A 19,891-nucleotide genomic window follows, 5' to 3' on the forward strand; every position below is an offset into this window, starting at 1 on the left:
ATTGTAAATTATTTAGTCTTTTTTTTATCACTTATTTACATTTATTAACTCTTTCTCTCCTAGCTGACGATACCAACCTTGATTCCACCAGAATGGGGTAAATAATTACGGAGAGAAAGAGTTAAGCATACAAAAGTTTAAAAAAGGATATAAAAGCTGGGAAAAAAGGTGGCATCAATTCTTGGTGGTTAATGTACTAATACCGAGTATATTTCCCAGCCCATGTCAATCCGCAGTAAATGTGTTCTTCCTTTCTGCATAAACTGCATGCTCATCATTAAATAAGAGAAAACCAATCTTGTATTTAAGCCTCCAGAATGAAGCACCTATTGGTATCAGCGAAGACTGCTTTCAAATAAGTTTTCAGTTCTTGTTACCTCTCTTCTTTGTTAGCGGTAGCTGTGTTTGACTAGTTCTGTTCTTTATATGTATATGACTATTCGTTGTTAGTTGCATGCTAGTGGATATACTGATTTCCCTTGCTACGTACTCACTTGACTTGAACTCTCCTGCACTTTATGTTGCGTTGTACTTATGAGATCAGAAAAATCCAGAAAATTATTGCAAAGAGAATCTATGCTTTATTTTGCATGCATTTAAAACTTGAAATGCTATTTGGCAACAGAAATGCTAACAATGTTATTTCGACAAACACGATATTCAGAAGTCTTTGGTATTATTTAATATTTACTTTAATTAGTATCATCCATTAATTGTATTTCTGGTAAAGATGTGATAATTATGTTTCTTTAAGTTTTTTAAAAGAAGTTTATTAGTGCACTTTTACAAAAACCTTTTTTTTTCTCTTAAAAATAAATACGAATAATGCTTTGAAATGGTGTGTGTATGGATTTGGCGAGCCGTTATATTAGTTTCGCAATAGTCGAAGATAGTGTTTGCATAGTCTACCTAAACATATAGTGTTTGCATGGTCTCGAGACGTAGTGGCCGTGTGGTAAACATCTTGATCATGGAACCAAAAGACCCAAAGTACGAATCCCATTGAAAACTGACAAATTGAAACTCAGTCTTGTCAAGACTACGCAGGGAGGGGAAAGTTACGTCTCAAAGCATTTTTACTGCACAAAGGCGAAAGTCATCAGTGGTGCCCCAAACAAGCCACTCACCACGTGGTTATATGAGTCCTGTATTATTTATTCAAATCCCTGCAAACTAAGCACGATAGCAATGCAGCGATGCAGGATCCTCTGCAAGTCAAGAGTAAAAAAAAATATTTCTGCAAGCTTTTTTTTTTTTTGAGCTAGTCTAAAGATTGCTTCTTACTTCAAGCGGAACTCATCCGCTGACGAATTACTAAAATGTTATCCGTAATATATTAATTCTTATTACTTTTGTATAGCGCTTCTTCTTTTGTATAGCGCTTCTTCTCTTGTGTGGAAATGCATGATTGGGAGTGGGTGAAGTACCTAGAAGAACGCTTCCATGCTGTCTTTAGGAACTCAACAAACAATGCTCGCTTCAAATTTTGATTTACAAATCACGAGTCTGCATTGGAATGTTCGCAGTATTCGCTTCTCTTCATATACTCTATTGGCGACATTAACAGAAAAGCTCAGGCAGTTCCGATGCCAACGCCTGGGAAATTGTCTCAAATTTCTCCGATGTATTTCCTTTTTACTGTATTTTCTATTTTCGCTAACGCCCCTGTTACGTCATGTTAATAAATCATTAATTAACCAATAAAGAATCAAATAATCAATGTTTTACCTTTCACAGGAAATGAAACAAGTTCACGAGGGGACGAATGTCAGCCGCGTCGACCTGCCTCCTCTCGACTCGGACACTTATCAAGGAAACGGGACCATCCCGCGGACTGGGTTTCGACGTTCCAACGGCATGACGTCGGCCTCGGAGCAGGTCAGCGCGGAAAACGCACAGTTCGAGGCTTACTTTTCGCGTGTCCTTCAACGAGTCTACCAGACGTTAGAACAGAATGACATTCGTCTGGCGGAGCAAGACCAGAAGGAGAACTTCAAGCTTGAGTGGCAGCAAGTGGCCCAAATCACAGATCGCCTGCTACTCATCTGCTTTGTTTGTGTGACCTTGACAATCACCGGGGTTGTGCTTTTAGCGTCACCTGCTTCTGTCAATGTTTAAAAAAAAATGCTTCATTTCGTAATTCTCTGCAACTTCCGGTTGGCTGGTCCACATTTCCGGTTTCAATTCTTTTGGGATACATATCTGCACCAAATGTTGACTCGTTGTGCTAGCTCTCGTAGAAACGTATTAGTGATAGTTGTATGCATTTGAAAACAAAGTGATATATACAGTTTTGAAATTTTATATATTTTGAGGAATACTTTTTCTATCGAAATCTCATTGGCTATTCTGATATTCTAGTGGGAATGTTATTAACACCAAGTCTGTCTCAGACTGTCTCGATATAAGGTGAGGATAATATTCACGTGGTTCTGACTGTACAGGATACTGAGTTATGTACTTCCACTGGATAAAGTGCGGATTAACATTCAAGACATCAACGTGATAGCACAGTTTATACCGGACGATAGCATATGTCCACCAATACATAGTTTGGATGTTTCAATCAATCTGTGGATTGGATGATGTTTCAATCAATCTGTGGATTGGATGATGTTTCAATCAATCTGTGGATTGGATGTTTTCTCAGTTATTCGGCTTTGATATTTCCCCCAATATGTGAACTGGATATGTCCGAAATACATGTATATGGATTGGATGTTTCCATCAATAGACGTGTTGGATTCATCTTCTAATATATGGATTGCATGTTTCCACCAATCCACGGATTTTACAAAACTAAAAGACGTCTTGATCTGACCATGAATACAGTGTGTTAAATCGAATATTTTATGCAGATGTGCAGAGTAGAGTTGACATCATGTACATTCAAGAAAGGTGATGGAATTGTATTGATGTATGTTTTACTTATTTATTCTTCGCACGGCAATGAAATACACAGACTCCTGGAAAGGATCCCAAAGACATTTTGGAGCAAGTTCCGGCTAACGCAATATCTCTTACATTGAACTAGTTACATTTAAATTATTTTTTTCTGTATATTTTCATATTAAATAAGAAATTATGTGTACATTTCATAGTAGAGACATGCAACAATGTGTACATGTTTTGAGGTCTCATTCTTTTCTTTCGTGTATAAAGTACAAAGCATCTATTAATAATTTGTTATTTTTCCAATGTTACAAGCAATATGTTGAAGTCATAAATGCAAGAATAACAAAATATAATTAGAATAACATTTGAATAAAGAACACAATAGGAGGAATGGTGTTTTTCATAAGCTGAAAAATAGCATTTAATTATGGATAGGCCTATATAGTAATTTTTACATTCTAATGTTATGTTAAGATATATTATTGTAAGGGTTAGGTTTAAAAATGTAAAAATATTAATAGTTAAATAATGATTCTAGGAACCTATGATACAGGAATTTCTTTTAGGAGCTGTCTCTTTTGTACTTATGTAGATAGTACAGTCAATCAAGGCATCGCTTTCTTAAGAGGCACCCACAACGTGAAAAGAATTGCATTTAAAAGCAACTTTACTATTTATAAACAAAGTTGGACTGTGAGATGAAAAGTATCAATACTAGAACGAGTCCTATGCCAAGCATTAAGTCTTCAAACGAATCTACGGGACTCTATAAAACATAAACGTATTGTCAGGGCCTGCGCATGCTAAAATCCGGCATTGTAAATAATAAGTAATTGAAGTTATCATAATGTCATAGCAATAAGTCACATGATATGTTCAGGTTTTGAGTATAAAATCACAAGCTAGTCAACATATGACCATAGAAAGTGTAGAGATCTGACTGGAATTGTTAAAGTGCTACATTTAAAAACGCGGCTATATGTTTGCATATTTCAACATTAAATGTTCAGTTATTTGAATGGTAAGACCTGACATATTTTTTTAAATTTCTGTCCTCTATAATATGTGACTACGTGACTAGCAATGACACTGTCTTGGTGTGTTTTTTTTCCTTCACTCAGAATAGTTGAATCAAATATTTTTCTAAATACTTTTAAATCTTAACACCTTTCATCTGACTAAATGCTAGTAGGATGTGCCTCAAGAACGTATGGATCTTTTGGTCTGTTTGAAAACATGACAGGTCTGAGACAATCACAAATTCTAGACCTTAATGGTGACATGTATGCACTACGCAAAACAGCAGGGTATCTGTCCAGGACTTTTGCAAGAGAGGATTTGAACCTCTCAAGCCCTCACTCAGATGGAGTTTGATGATGATGATGGTGAAAATGTGAACTTGTTTGAAAATAAATTGGTCTCCGCATGTGATGAAGAAAGAGAAACGAAAGGTAGAGATTTGAATGCCAAAACGTTTCCGCTGCTTCAACATTCAGTGAGTTTGTAAACGATAAATCAATGCTCGAGAAATGTTTCGCTGTTATTTCAATGTAGGCTTCAATATAATTTTATACGGTTTAAAAATCTTTTTTAAATGAACTGTATTGATAGTATTTAAATCTTTGGGTATTTTAGTCATTAGATTTTTGCTATCAGTAGATTGAAATGTACATACTCTAAGCAGGACGTAATTAGTAGATTGCAAGTGCATGGCTAAATGTGGTAAGGGTGGAATCTGAGGCGTAGTGAGGGGGGCACGATGCCACCCTCAGGGGGCGCCACATGCAGATAGGCGCCAAAAAAAATATTGTAGATATTTTAGTTAGGTAATGCATTCTAAGATTATTTGTATAATATTATTATTAAATACTTTGTATTTATAAGCCTATATTTCTATGTGCTGTTCATGGAAACTGGGGGGTGGGGGCGCTAATAAAGTACCTTGCCCCGGGCGCAGGTTTTGATCGCTACGCCTCTGGGTAGAATATAGTTGGATACTAAATTAAAAGCAAAGATGTGGATAGGAAGATCTATCTGTATGTTAACATTTTTTGTTATGTGTTTGTTAATTTCACTTTTTCTCCACAAACTAATTGATCAGACTTAGTGGCAATGAGTTGGAATTGATTGATTAATTAGTTTTTTTTTATCAGGTTTATATTATGATTATGTTTCTATGTGGTTTTGTTATATTACAATACTACAGCATGTTCAGTAGAAAGACAGAGTCCCTCTTTCAGTACAACATCTAATGAGCGTTTTAATTTATATTTAACTTTTGGTTTGTTAATTCATGCACTGGAAACATTTACAGTTTTTGTTTTAATTAGAAAACTCATAAAAATGATAATGATAGAACCACAGACATATATATATATATAAGTCTATAGATAGAACCATAGATGGATTGGGTCGACTTCCCTTAGAACTTGAAAAAGAGTTACGTACATAAAAATCTATATATATAGGTCTGTCAATCGATCAATCGCGGATAAGAATTTGTTTCCGGTTCTAAATGTAAAATATAAATCTATGGATAGAACCACAACTTGAAATCGTAAAACTTAAAAGAAACAAAAAAAAAAATAAAAATATAATACTTTAAAAAAAAAATACCTCCTTTATGCAACTTATTGTGCGATTGTTTTGTTTTTTTTTCTTAAAAATTAATGAATGTTATATTTAAAAACATTTTTACCCCCCCCCCTTTTTTTTTCACTTTTCTCCCCAAGAAAGAATCCTGATTAAGCGAATTTATATCTCTGGTACACAATTTAATATTCCATTTATATAAGCATTTAGATCTAGAATAACAAGACAATACGAAACATTTTTGTGAACATTAATTTATTAAACTCTTGAATCATTAAAGCATTTGGAAATTCCCAAACGCGATTGTCCTTTCAAAACCGATCTTGGATCTAGATTTAGATTTAGTCTCTAGCCAAATTTAGATTTATTTATTTTTACTTTGAAAAAATAAATTTAAAACGGTCAAACCAGTTTTCCCTCCATGTGGCCAACGAGCTTGTCATTCTTTTCTCAGTGATATACATCAAATGTTAAATTCATAGGAAAATCGTTAGAGCCGTTTTTGAGATCGGCGTCCACCCTCCATGAAGGAGAGACTTGAATAGAGGTAGTGTGATAAATAACAATAAAAGCAATGAAATAAGAGGCGTCGATGGCATCTCTCTCTAAAAATGTTGCAAGTAGTCCCAACCATTCCTCAGCCTCTTTGCCCCTATATGTACATTTATGGTGAAGCTGAAGAAGCGAGTTTGTTTTGAGATGAAACTCCGGGGTCAAGGAGGAGCCCCATCCTCTTTCGTATTAACACAAAAATGGCTGTGGAGTTCAAGCTTCGCTTTCCAATCCGTATATAAACATGACTTGGGCAGGTCGGTCCTTCAAATGCAATGTCTGGATTCGTTCTTAAGTTTCCTTAACATTTTTTTCGTTTTTTTTTTGCTATCGACTTTCCTCTTAGCCTCGTATCCCATGACACCAACCCTGCCACGTAGAGTCTGTTCTGTGTCCACGCCAAACTACCTGCAGAATGTTAGTAATGCAATAAAACAAAAAACTTGTTGGATCTGTATAGTGTTGGTATACAATGTCAGGTTTCGTATCTTGCAAAGTGCAACAATGTCTTAAGATGACGTATTGAATCATTTGAACCATTTTTTAGCTGCATTGATGAAATAAATACTTTGTACAATTATTTCAAGACACGTATGTGAGTTTGTTTTTTCCTTTGAACTGTTAGAATTGAACAAATTAAACTAGACATTTCTGGAATGTCAGTGCGTGTATGTGTGCGTGTTTATATATTTTTAATGTGTGCAAATTAAGCCATCGCTTTCTGGTCATTTCACTTAACACCGTCTTATGGACTATTGGTAAATACAGTACTTACTGGTAAGTGTTGGATCAGCTGGACCTTCATGCTACTAAGCCTTGTCAATGTGAATTATTTCTTTATAAAATTTGGGTCTTCAGTATAGAAAATGTGTATCATTGAAGACGTTGGCTGAATCCTCAACAAGTTTCACTTTAACTTGAGTTGGAGAAGCTACTGTAACACTAGTAGGTCATAAGCTCCGAAACTGCTTGAAACTTTATGAAATAATTGTAGAGGCTACAGTTAAACAAGCAAAAAAAAATTTTATTACTGAAAAAAAAGGTTTTATAGAGGAAATAACTTACTATTTGCAGCTATATTTCTCAATACAGTACGATTTTTCCCCTTTTCTAAGTCAAATTAAATTAATTAATTCCCTCTTATTAATTAGCTAATTGGTTAATTTTTTGTTATTGATTCATGTTTTGTTAAAAGTAAAGTAAAGTTCCCCTTTCAGACCTAGTGGTCTATAGAGCAGATGATGTAAAGGTCATCTTGTTCTGTGGCCTACTGTTAACGAAGGTGTCATGTGGCCAGCACAACGACCAACCGCATTTACTTTTCCCCAACTAATGTCAGGTACCCATTAGAGCTGGGTGGACTCAGAGGCGCCCAAAGATCCCAAAATTAAAAATCCCATTCATCACCAGGATTCGAACCCGGGACCCAAGCGCTTTACCTCTCAGGCACGCACCTACATGTTTTGTTATGAACGATCAATAATTGTGCGAAGCGGAAGCTTTGTAAACAGTGAGATACTATTATTTTAATCATTGTATGCGTATCTTGTGACGTTGGTATTCTAGATTTCTATCTTGTGACACAAACACTTCAAAGTTGTGACGGCATTTTCCTGATAGAAATCACAGAACAAAAGCTCTAGTTAGCATGCTAAGTAATTAAATAACAGAAACTTCAACTGTAGAACTATTACTCACACCGAATACCTAAAATATAATGGCACACTATAAGTACATTAAAATAAGACAATGAAATTGAAATATAATCTACAACTATCTTATCTCCCCTAGTTCTACGTTTTCAACTCAGGCTTCTATCTAGTAAAAGGTATGCCCATGCCGGGTTAATACTTCTCAGCCTCAATGTGGCGCTCGGATGGAAACGGCCGTTAAAAGAAACGATTAGGCCTATGGGGAAGCAAAACAGAACTACCCCCCCCCCCCCGTTGGATGCTTAAGGACTGAGCCCATTGGATTGGCGTGAAAGGAAAGAAGAAGCCCCCAACAGCAATGTCACTATCTACTTACCGTACCTCAAGGGGCCGCGGACATCTACACGGCTGATAGTGCTACAGAGAAGGAATTCCCTTTATATTTTGATCTGTGGAAACAAGTTGGGAAATATTTGAACTCTGCTTCTCTTGCTACAGTTAGGCCGATTTATGTGGCGATATTTAAAGTGAGAGAGAGAGAGAGAGAGAGAGGGGGAGTCAAAGCAGAGAAAAAGACTAGGTAAGAGAAACAAAGAGAGATACATAGAAAAACAAAGACAAAGAAACAAAGGCAGAAAGAGAGTGAGAATGAAAATAATACTAGAGAAACAAAAGGAAAACAGAGAGAAATACAGAGAAAAACAAAGAAAGAGAGACAAAGAGAATGTGAGAGACAGACAGTCACGGGGAGAAAACCACAGAGAGTAAGGCCAGAGAGAAAACTGAGTGAAAAGTAATGGAAAGAAACGAAAGAAAAAACTAAAAATTCCGAATAAAAACGTAAAATTGAAAGAAAGAATTAGCAGAACGAGAGTATGTAACAGAAACATAAAATACGCTACAAAAATAAAATGACGTGATAATAATGGTATAAAGAGAATGAATAATTCCTTTTTTTTTCTTTCCATTGGCTTCGTCTAGAGATGAGCACCTCTAAACCCCCACACCACTCACGTAACACGTTCTACAGATGATGTGTACTTGATAACCTTCGACTGCTTTTAAGGGGCTTGTGAACTCTTAATGGAATAAAAAGTATGAGCTTTCGGACCTTTAGTCATACGCTCTGTTCAACTGGGAACCTCAAATATACAGACGTTTGATTTGTAGTCACGTGTCATTTTCTGAACACCAGCAAAATCAGAAAAGTTGATTCTCTCATTCTGTATGTCCTGTGTTCTTCTCTAGGACACATTCTTTGTTTCATTCTTTCGAGATCTTTCTCTCTCTTCCATATTTTTTCTCTCTTCCTTACTTTCTCTTCCTTACTTTCTCTTCCTTACTTTCTCTTCCTTACTTTCTCTTCCTTACTTTCTCTTCCTTACTTTCTCTTCCTTTCTTTCTCTTCCTTACTTTCTCTTCCTTTCTTTCTCTTCCTTACTTTCTCTTCTTTTCTTTCTCTTCCTTACTTTCTCTTCCTTTCTTTCTCTTCCTTACTTTCTCTTCCTTACTTTCTCTTCCTTACTTTCTCTTCCTTACTTTCTCTCTCTTCCTTATTTTCTCTCTTTTCATTGCTTTCTCTCTCTTCCTTACTTTCTCTTCCTTACTTTCTCTCTCTTCCTTACTTTTTCTTCCTTACTTTCTCTCTCTTCCTTACTTTCTCTCTTTCTTCCTTACTTTCTCTCTCTTCCTTACTATCTCTCTCTAAGCTTCTTGCTTTTTCAATCGCTTTCTCTCATTCTCTAACTCTTTGTTTTCTCTATCAGTTTTTCTATCATTGTCTTCAGAAGTCAGAATCTGTCTTCAGTAGTAAACATTTGCCCCCTAAGCGTTTAGACAACCAAGAAGTCAAGGTTTCGAATCTCAGTGAAGACTGGGATTATTAATTTCAGCACAACGACCAACCGCCTTTACTTTACCAAATTTGAGTCAGGTAACCATTAGAGCTGGATGGACTCAGAGGCGCCCAAAGATCCTGAAATTAAAAATTAATCCTTCACCAGGATTCGAATCCCGCACCTCAGGTTAAGCACTTTACCGCGCCTCCTAATTGGTACCTTACATTAAATGCAGAAACTAAATCATTGATATGGCCATATGACACACTCGTGACCTTAACATCATCTGTCCTATAGATTACAAAGTCAAGGTACCATACTTACTTTAATTAGGTCTAACCACATTTTCCTTTTCAGAGCTTAAATTCTGATTCATATCTGGCAAAGTTGTTCTCTGTCTAATCATAGCACTTGGTGATAATCTTTTCAGTTTGCTTCTATTTAACAAAAAAAAAATTATTTAACCTTTGCAAGCTAGAAATTGTGGTGGAATCAGATTTTCAATTGTCCTTATAGTATTTGAGATCTAAACGTGACAGACGGACAGACAGATCTCACAGAACTAATATCAAATTTCCTCCTCACGGAGGTCCCACTAAAATTCTATGATAAACTATAACTTTGTATAATATTATAAAAGTCAATTCCAACTGAGATAGGCATCTGATGTGAGTGAACGTCATTGAGAACAGATCACTGTGGTGTGTGTGTGTGTGTGTGTAAGGATGTGAGGGTTTCGTGGGAGCTGGAGAGACGTGCGTGGAGAGACGTCTCAAATATTTGATCAAGTCATTTCCACCCAGTTAACGTCCTTGTTCTCCAAGACCTTCCATTCTGTTGGATGGCATCGAACCTTGTCTTCACCCACTGGGCGCCTCGCCCCTGGACCAGGTCTGTGGATGTCCACAAACAAGAGCCGAGAGTCACTTGCTAAGACAAACTTGGAACAAACTAAACAAAGGCTGAAGAAGTGTGCGTGTGGTGACTGAAAATATTGGTTTAGTAAGCAACAGAAAGATTCAAACAGACATCTAAACGTGTGTATGTGTTTATATTGTGGTTTTTGGTCTAGTCAAATTAATTAAGTGAACAGATAGTGTCGATATTACGTTGAATTCCTCTATTCTTGTTATATTCAAACTGTATAGCAATGCTTTGAAAATTGAGGGGGGGGGGGCGGAAGCGGTGCAATGTCTATGCCTTTTAAGATGCTCAACAAGTTGCCTGAAATCAATCCCAGGTGACTGCCAAAAGAAATGTCACAACTGACATGCTCACCAGAACCTGACTTGAAATGAACAAGCTGAACACTAAGTTGAAGTCAGAGAGAAAGTTCTTATCAATCAAATGTCTTTCAACTAACACGTATGGTGAGTTTAATGAGTAACAATTTTCTAAACAGCTCGATTCGTTTGCAAGAATATAGGTGGTAAATTTAATTATTGCTTAATACTATAACTTTGTTCAAGTAACTGATTAATGATAAGATCAAATCATTCACTACCAGCAATGATGATGCAACATATATATATACACCTTACACAGAAGAGCATTTAACGAAAGAGTCTGATGCAGTACCCCAACTTCCAGAAAACAATTTAATACTATATCTTTGCCACAATCTAAGACCCCGCATCGACGAAAATCTAAGACATCTTTTGTACCACAATCGAAGACACCATATATAAGACTGTTTAAAACACCATATAAACTTGCAATCAAATCACAATATTTACGGTATTTAAACCGGGGACCTTCTCAACACCAAAATATCTTCAAAAGTCTTTGTTGTAATCCAATGGAACCAAAATATACTTCAAGGGAGAAAAACTTAATCACTAGAGGTCTCAGAGATCCATCTCTGCCTCCCGCTAATCTTGACACCATTCATCTAAATAGTTTTCTTTGAGCTAGTACTTCCATCTTGTGCTCGCTATATTGCTACTTGCTAGTGTTTCCTCTTTCCAATTTTGTGTTCAAGTCAAAGAGTAAGTCGGCAGACGTTTAAAATGATAAGACACCAACCCTGCTTGTGTTGTACTGAAACACAGAGGATATTTGATATCGATTTTCGGATTCACTCATTCAGACCCTTTCATTCAACACCTTTCAAAGGGAGACAAGCATAGTAGGGAGTCTAGCGTAATGGGGTTACGTCCCTTTCAGTTGTCTTTTTTTTTTTTTCTTTGGTCTTTGGTCCAGGATTAGAGACTATTAAAAGAAAGTGATAGAAGCAATGATGACGAAATCAGTAACTTCCTGCACCGTTTTATTGGTTACAGTACGTGACTGGTAAATATCAAATATTGCAACGGTACCATACATTTGTATCACATTATGTTACTGCTAGGTAGGGTAGATAAGGACAATGAATTTAGAACAGAATAGTTGAAAGTTTTTATTTCTGTAAATAAGATAAGATAGGTTAATGAAGCATTCTTTTCCCAATATAATCTGGGAACGATTGTCTGGGAAGTAAGTGAGATTAAAAAGATGAAAACTTATTAGAATACAATACGATGGGAGTATGACATTCATTGAGTCAGTGGACAGTTAAAGCTACGTTTCTATTGCGTACATCTCAGTGGCTTGCTAGAAATGTAAGAATCCACTACTAGGTGGCCACATTTCGTAATCATTGCATCTACAATGTCATTGAAATGCCATTGTACCTTAGTGAGCTGATGACTCCAAATGTTCTTCAGAAAGCCACCACTGGCCCAATGCTTCTAAGTGTGTCACGTTTCTCCCTCAATAGTTAGGGTTTGAGGCCTTTCTCTGTGCATGGACCAACGATTGGAATTCGTTCTCGGTCGAGCTCAAACAAAGAGTATGCTTCACTTGATCAAGAAGAACATTAAGACCTATCAGTTCAAAACTTGTTTAGATTAGTTAAATTTAAATCTTATGTATTTGTCTGTTATGTTTTCATGTCGCCTTCAGACTATATTTATATTATGTATGTTAACATGCTATGCAAATTACATTATTATCATTATTATTATTAAAACTGAATGGAAAATAAATTTGGCGACAAGAAAATGATAAATGAAAAATGTTTTAACAATAATATGCAGTCTTTAAGAAGTGTTTTTTGTTTTGTTTTCTTTAACAGTGCATGTATATACAGCTCCATCTGTTGATTATCATGAACGAATAATAACAAGACTCTGGATATAAATTATAAGACATGAAATCAGCTGTTTAATCTAACGACATTTTGGTTGACAACAACAGTTACAAGGGATGTTACTCCCAAACACCGAGTGGTGTAACCTATATAAAATACACATCAACACAATCCTTATACACAATCGCCAAGCAATTGACCATCTAGTGATTCCACACAATTTTCTGTTGGCAGGACATTCCTGATTATACACGCTAGTGAAGAGAGATACCATTATGTCATTCAATATTGCCCCAATAACAAGATTTTTAATAAAAAAAAACAACTAATTTCAGTTTGAGCTGCCTTCGGTATATTTCGGCTTACTGAGCTTAAAGGAGATGAACTACTCTGCAATTGCCATGGTCAGAACATCACCCACACAGTAGATCTAATGCCTCCACGCAGTTGGTGAGTGAGTTGAGTCCAAAAGTACAGCTATTAATCGATACAGTTTGGGATCTTCAGCGTCGCAAGAGCTGAAAAAAAAAGCACTTAGTAATTATCGTTTTTCTGGAATGAAAACAAAACTGAAGCTTCTACATGATGTGCTTATTGTGGAGGATTAGTGAAAGCAAGAGGATACACCAGTAAGAGGATGGACCGAAAAGAAAATGGACCAAAAAGATGATGGACTAAAAGAGGATTGATTTCCAAGAGAATGGATAACCAAATGGATAGACCACCAAAAGGGTGGACCACTAAGAAAAGGAACCACCCACATGATGGACCCTCAACATGACGTACTATCATAAGTAAATTGTAAATTGTGTTGAAAAAAGTTGCAAGTTTTTATATATTTCTAAGTTTTAAAACCAAGGTTCAAGTTCACTGCAGAATTCAATCCAATCAAACAGAACCCACGCTTGGAATTAACTAATTCTTTCCAACTACAGAGGGAAAAAAATAAGGAAAGATCATCTTTCGGGCTTTTGTCCGAGTCACAATTGACCATCGGCTAGATGACCTTGGTGGTCAGTCTGAAGCAGAATGGCCACAGTATTACATTTCAAGACTTTGCCCTACATTCTAAATCCGACTCTAGAGCTGCTTGAGACTTTCGCAAGAAGTAAGACCTTTTTTTTTTAATTGACCATGACATACAAAATAAAGTTTAAATAGAAAAAAAATGAAGTTTGTTCTAAACTAGTACAGATGGTAAAATTAAAATATAGCTTTTCAATAACTGAATGTAAGTTCGTAAATTAACACAGACATTCTATTTTTTTTTGTGTCAATGGTAAAACGGGGGGGGGGGGGGGCAATTAGAATAGAAAATACGCGGTATTTCAGTGACATATTTCTTTTCTGCTTTCTTGCAGAATTTCGATCTAAAGTGAACAGCTTCACAGACATTCACTTTCACCTTCTTTGAAAGATGTGTCCTTCAAAGTTTATATTTCTGAGGATATATATTTTCTCTACAGATCTGGTTGGAAACATAAATACACTGGAAAAGTATTGGAAAAGAATTAATCAAAGAGTTAGACTAGTCACAGTACCGGTATTCATTAAAAAAATTAAATTTTATGCGACCGCTCTTGAAACTTTTGTTCACAGTGCATATTGTGCATACGAAGACAAAGAAACTTGTCTCCCTACACTATAGACATATGCTAATGACCCTTTCCTCCCCCTCCAGTCCCTGCAAGTTGAGCATTGATAGTGATGGAAATAAACATACAGCAGTGTGTCCGTAGAGGAAGATGATGTTTTGAAGGGTGTAGTATTGTGGTAATGGTAACTTATCTTGTAACAAATCCTTTATTCTTCTCTTTTCTGTGTCTCCTTCTGCATGTCCCTCTCTCTCTCTCTCTCTCTCTCTCTCTCTCTCTCTCTCTCTCTCTCTTTCCCATTCATATTTATTTATAATTATCATATTTCTCATTTTAACTAATGCTGCTTTAATAACAATGATCGATAATCAAATCATTCTAAACTGATTGAACTGCCCCTTTAAAAAAAAAATCAAACTAATCAAAGGAATCTGAATAGAGTGAATCAAAAAACGCTGAGATAGTTTAAACACAATGGCCATTGAGAATTTTTTTTAATTGCACATGAAGTTAAAGTGGCAGTACACGTGAAGAGATGGGCGGCCAATGATTCTCTCAACACAGTGACGCACAATCTTTGGCCACCAAGCGTATCAATGGTAGCCTGACTACGACAATAAATGGATCAAATAGAACTGAGCCTCTGAAGCTTCATTATTAAATGTGGGCAAATTTTAACGCGGCCGGACTGCACCGCGTTAGGAGCTAGATTAGTGGGTCATAAGTCAGTGATATTCATTTTTCTCAACAGAGGAAGAAAATGGAAAAACTTGTCAGCGTGAGTCCTTACATCACTATTATATGAGTTTAGGTCCACCAACGGTGATGAGGAAGGATAGAATACATTAGTAAGTACTCTAAGTAGTGCTTACATTGGGTAGAAAAAAAAACAAAAACATTAGGCTTAGTGATCTACACAAGCTCCAATTACCATACCAGTTATCTCACTAACTATAAACATAGGAAGGAATGTAAATTTCAAATTTAGTAAATTATTTAACATTTTAAAAAATTATTTTATTTAATTTAGATATATTTGTTGTGTTTTGATGTTGTTTATTTTTATTTTATTTTTTTGGCCACATTTCAACATTGGTTTATCCAATTTAAAAGAGAGATAACTTGGTATAAGTTTGTTCGTAAATGTAATATACGTTATTTCCCCTTTTCAGAAAATATTTAACTATTCTTATCTCCAGAATCAAGTCTCTAGAATGTGGCATAACTTGTCAATAGCTAGATAGCTTTACAAATACTACATTTTAAAATTAAGTGTTAGATAATGCGAAAGAACTTGTCTATAGCTAAATTTACTTTACAAATGCTTTTTTTTATCCTGGGTTAAATAATGCAAATGAAATAAATTTTAAAAGTTTTTAAACTTAGCTGCATTATGTGAAACATAACTTTCCTTTTAGGTCCTCCAATGTATCAGTACGTATCTCAAACATTATAAAGACCGTCCGTAGTACCGGGTAAAATGAAAGCAGCTAATGCATGACTTGATTGACTAGAAACACGCGTAGGACGTAATCGTATTCTTTTTGGAAGTAACGTCTGTATTTTATAAGATAAGAGAAGATATACCAAAATTAACGAGAAATAATAATATACTTTACAATGAAACTTAACAAAACTGAGATTTCGCATCATTTTTTTTAAGGCACGAAAGTAAACTTCAAATGGATGCGTGCTGAAATGTTCCAGCCATAGACATGTATAGGTCTGTTTATGTCTAGGGTTCCAGCATACTCTATTTAGAAACAACAGGTCGAGAAAATGTTCGATTTGGTAGCTCGTGTCTTTCAAAAGATCAGATCCTTTCGAACAAAAGACTTGACCTACACCTCTGGCGATGACAATCACAGGGGTAAGCGAGTTTTTTTTTTTCATATTTGGAATATTGATTAACATAGGAGTCTAGTTTCAAAATATATAAAGTAAATCTAGATCTAGATAATATTCCATAATTTATAAAATATATCTGTAAAAAATAAATTATAGATCTAGAATCTAGATTCTACTTTTATAGTCTAGACTCTAGACTATTCTAGATGTCTGGTCTGTCTAGAGATTCTAGTCTACACTATTATAGATTCCTTGTTTATCTAATGATTCTAGAGTATTCTAGATTCTTGTTCTATCGAGGGATTCTAGTGTCGGCCCCTTACAATCTTAGTCTATCGAGTGATTCTGTCTATTCTACATTTTTAGCAGGGGCGGACTGGCTATATAGGCAACCGAAATGGCCGCATGGATGCCACTATTGCACGTATTCAATTGGTAAAGGTTTTACAAATATTCTCTTATAAATAGGTCTCTCTGAGTGCCATGTTTATAAAAACAATCCTTTACTGATTCTACACTACAGACTAATACGAATAAAATGTTTTCCGAAATAATGTAATAGCCTACAGTGCTACTAGTAGGATTCATCCTTTTAGGGATAACACACTTAGCGATAAAAAAGCAACATATGGCCCATATTTCTTATAAAGATATAGAGTTGACTGTATCCATGCGTACAGTTATCGATACATTATCAAACCTAACTTAATGATTTTGCTGAAAGGTATTATTGGATGTCCATCGTGATATAAAATTTGTGGGACGCTTGGTATAGAAATGTCCGGGCCGATTTTGACACCCAGTCCACTTCTGATCCTTAGTCTATCAAGTAATTCTGTCTATTCCACTTTCTTAGTCTATCAAGTAATTCTGTCTATTCCACTTTCTTAGTCTATCAAGTAATTCTGTCTATTCCACTTTCTTAGTCTATCAAGTAATTCTGTCTATTCCACTTTCTTAGTCTATCAAGTAATTCTGTCTATTCCACTTTCTTAGTCTATCGAGTGATTCTAATCTAGAGTATTCTACATTCTTGGTCTATCGAGTGATTCTAATCTAGAGTATTCTACATTCTTGGTCTATCGAGTGATTCTTGTCTAGAGTATTCTACATTCTTGGTTTATCGAGTGATTCTTATCTAGAGTATTCTCCATTCTTGGTCTATCGAGTGATTCTTGTCTAGAGTATTCTACATTCTTGGTCTATCGAGTGATTCTTGTCTAGAGTATTCTACATTCTTGGTCTATCGAGCGATTCTTGTCTAGAGTATTCTACATTCTTGGTCTATCGAGCGATTCTTGTCTAGAGTATTCTACATTCTTGGTTTATCGAGTGATTCTTGTCTAGAGTATTCTACATTCTTGGTCTATCGAGTGATTCTTGTCTAGAGAATTCTACATTCTTGGTCTATCGAGTGATTCTTGTCTAGAGTTTTCTACATTCTTGGTATATCGAGTGATTCTAGTGTATTTTGAGTTTTATCTGTGGTGGCACATTGGACCCTCCTCACGTGCCTTCCGACATGATAAGATGATTTGATGCTTGACCTGACTAATAACATCAATCAATTAGTTCAGGGGAAACACTACTGTAGAAACTGTAAGATATTAGCCTCTGAGACGATATAAAGTAAATAGAGTAGATTCTCACTTGATGTCCAGCGGCCATCTTATGTTTGTTTTTTTGTTATTATTTTAAATAACAATTATAATATATTATAATTGATTTACTTTTCTGTAAGTGTTTGTACTCCTGTAATCATACCAGTCCTCCTATCTTGGCCACCCTGTATAAGCTACATATATTGAATAATATTAGAATGTGTGCATATATTCAATGACTTGCGCATTTTGAAGAAATAAGAGCAATTAGCACCTCTGAATTATCACCAGTGCACTGCGGTGCCCGTAAGAGTTCCGACTGCTTCAAGTATCGCTACGAAGGTGTAATGGTTAAGACACAGTATCAGATGAGTGTGTATTGTTCGTGTGCTTCAAATCATATTACTATAAAACATGTTTTAAATCAAGTAACTGCCTTCTTTTTTACTAAGCTTTAAACATTTTCCAAATTGAGATTGGCCACCAATCTTAGCATTCAGGCTTGGATTTATCCATACTTTATTCCTCAGTTAACCCATTTCCTTCTGTCTTTTCAACCTTGCTGGTTTATTAGTATTGGTCAAACAAACCGTAAATCTTTAGATAAGTGGAGGCCCAAGGCGAAGTGAATCTGGTGGCCCCAAATGAAATAGAAAAATATAAAAAAAACAGCGGAAAAATAAAACTACAAAATTTATTTGAAACCTAAAGTACCCCAACAATAATATTTGGCACAAACTTTGCTATTTGTTCTTTTAAAAAAATGCACCTATCGGAGGCCCAAGGCGGCTAGCTATTATGCCCATGCTTAGGACCGGCCCTGTCTTTATACCACTAATACTTAGTATGCCTTAATAGTGCTTTTTACTTTAAAATACTCAAATGACATGAAAATGTGTTCACAGGCTGGGGAGAAAAGATTGACTGGTACACACTGGGCGTGGCCCTCCACAAAGCCAAAAAGGAGCACAAACACATGATGATTGTGATACACCGGATGACCTGCTCGGCGTGCTGGTACCAGAAGAGCTGGTTCTCCAAGAGCCCCGCCATCTTAAACCTCAGCAAGAACTTTGTCATGGTCAACATGGAGGCAGGCCAGGTGCCCAATGACGAGCAGTTCAGTCCAGACGGTCACTACGTGCCCAGGATTCTTTTTTTCAACCCTCAGGGCCGGCTCATGCCGCATGTTAAGTTTTCGTACAATGACCTCTATCAGTATAATTACCCCGGTGAGGGCGACTTGATTCGAAACATGAAACTGGTGGCCGAGAAGAAAATGTAGACGAATCGAAACAAATCGAATTCAATAACTGTATAACATCTAAGTATGCTGAATCGAACTAAATAACTCTATAACATCTAGGTATGCTGGTCAATAAAGCCAAGAGGTTAACACTAACATTTGTGTTTCAATTGATTTTAAATGTTATGTTAACATCAGCAGTGATGCAAAATTGTCGTTACGGTTGGAGCTCAGTGTGTTGTGAAGGTGAATGTAGAGTGGTGGAATGCCTGTTTGGAGTGGTAATGACGTCAGAGATAGTAAACCTGCTGCTAAATATGTTAACATGAAAATATAAAAGTATCTGTTATATCACAATGCACTCCGACTGATAAGGTAACACAATATTTTTTTTATCATAATTCAGAAGATGATATATTTGCTTGAACTGTTTAAGCTCTAAGTTATTCAGATTCAGGCGTGTGTCTAATGAATACCTGACCAAACAAACTTTATTTCCAAATATTATGTTTTTTTTTTTATTTAATTTTTACTAAAAGTAAAATTGTTAATAGCGACTTTAATTACATGGGATCCCTGGAGCTGAGTGTCATCGCAATGCCTTTAGTCGATCGTAATAAATAAAACAAATACATTTAGATCTTTGTATTCCATAGTCCATTATGAGTTAGCTATTTTATATATTCAAGTGTAACTATATTACTATTTATTATTACGAACAATGAATCATGAAAAGAAACTATAGACACACATGGTTTTCTGTAGACTATGGCGAGCTAAACAAAAAATTAGGACAGTTATCTACCCATTATAGACCAAACATTGCTCTGCTTTCAGTGGTAAAATACCTAAAGCACTCATAACATCGGGGCTACATTATTAGGCACATCACTTTAGTACAAAGTGAATAATGATTAACATGAATTCTTATCGTCTCCTAAT

General features: G+C 35.8%; 2 protein-coding genes across 3 annotated transcripts in view; both read left to right on the forward strand.

Annotated features, from left to right (window-relative positions):
• Positions 1 to 6,629, forward strand: part of LOC106069445 (neuronal acetylcholine receptor subunit alpha-10-like) — a 211,818-nt gene extending 205,189 nt beyond the window's left edge. For both annotated transcript variants that reach the window (XM_056005376.1, XM_056005384.1), the window contains one exon: positions 1,738 to 6,629. In XM_056005376.1, coding sequence (XP_055861351.1) covers positions 1,738 to 2,118 — 381 coding nt within the window. In that variant the 3' untranslated portion in view covers positions 2,119 to 6,629. The remainder of the gene's footprint in view (positions 1 to 1,737) is intronic.
• Positions 6,630 to 15,934: 9,305 nt separating this feature from the next.
• On the forward strand, positions 15,935 to 19,105 carry LOC106069446 (thioredoxin domain-containing protein 12-like). Its single transcript, XM_056033706.1, has 2 exons — positions 15,935 to 16,124; positions 18,609 to 19,105. Exons 1-2 carry the CDS (start codon positions 16,034 to 16,036, stop codon positions 18,986 to 18,988), a joined length of 471 nt encoding a protein of 156 aa, XP_055889681.1. The 5' UTR covers positions 15,935 to 16,033; the 3' UTR covers positions 18,989 to 19,105.
• Positions 19,106 to 19,891: the final 786 nt, after the last annotated feature.

The sequence above is a fragment of the Biomphalaria glabrata genome, chromosome 1 (genome assembly GCF_947242115.1).
Source record: "Biomphalaria glabrata chromosome 1, xgBioGlab47.1, whole genome shotgun sequence".
NCBI lineage: Eukaryota > Metazoa > Mollusca > Gastropoda > Planorbidae > Biomphalaria > Biomphalaria glabrata.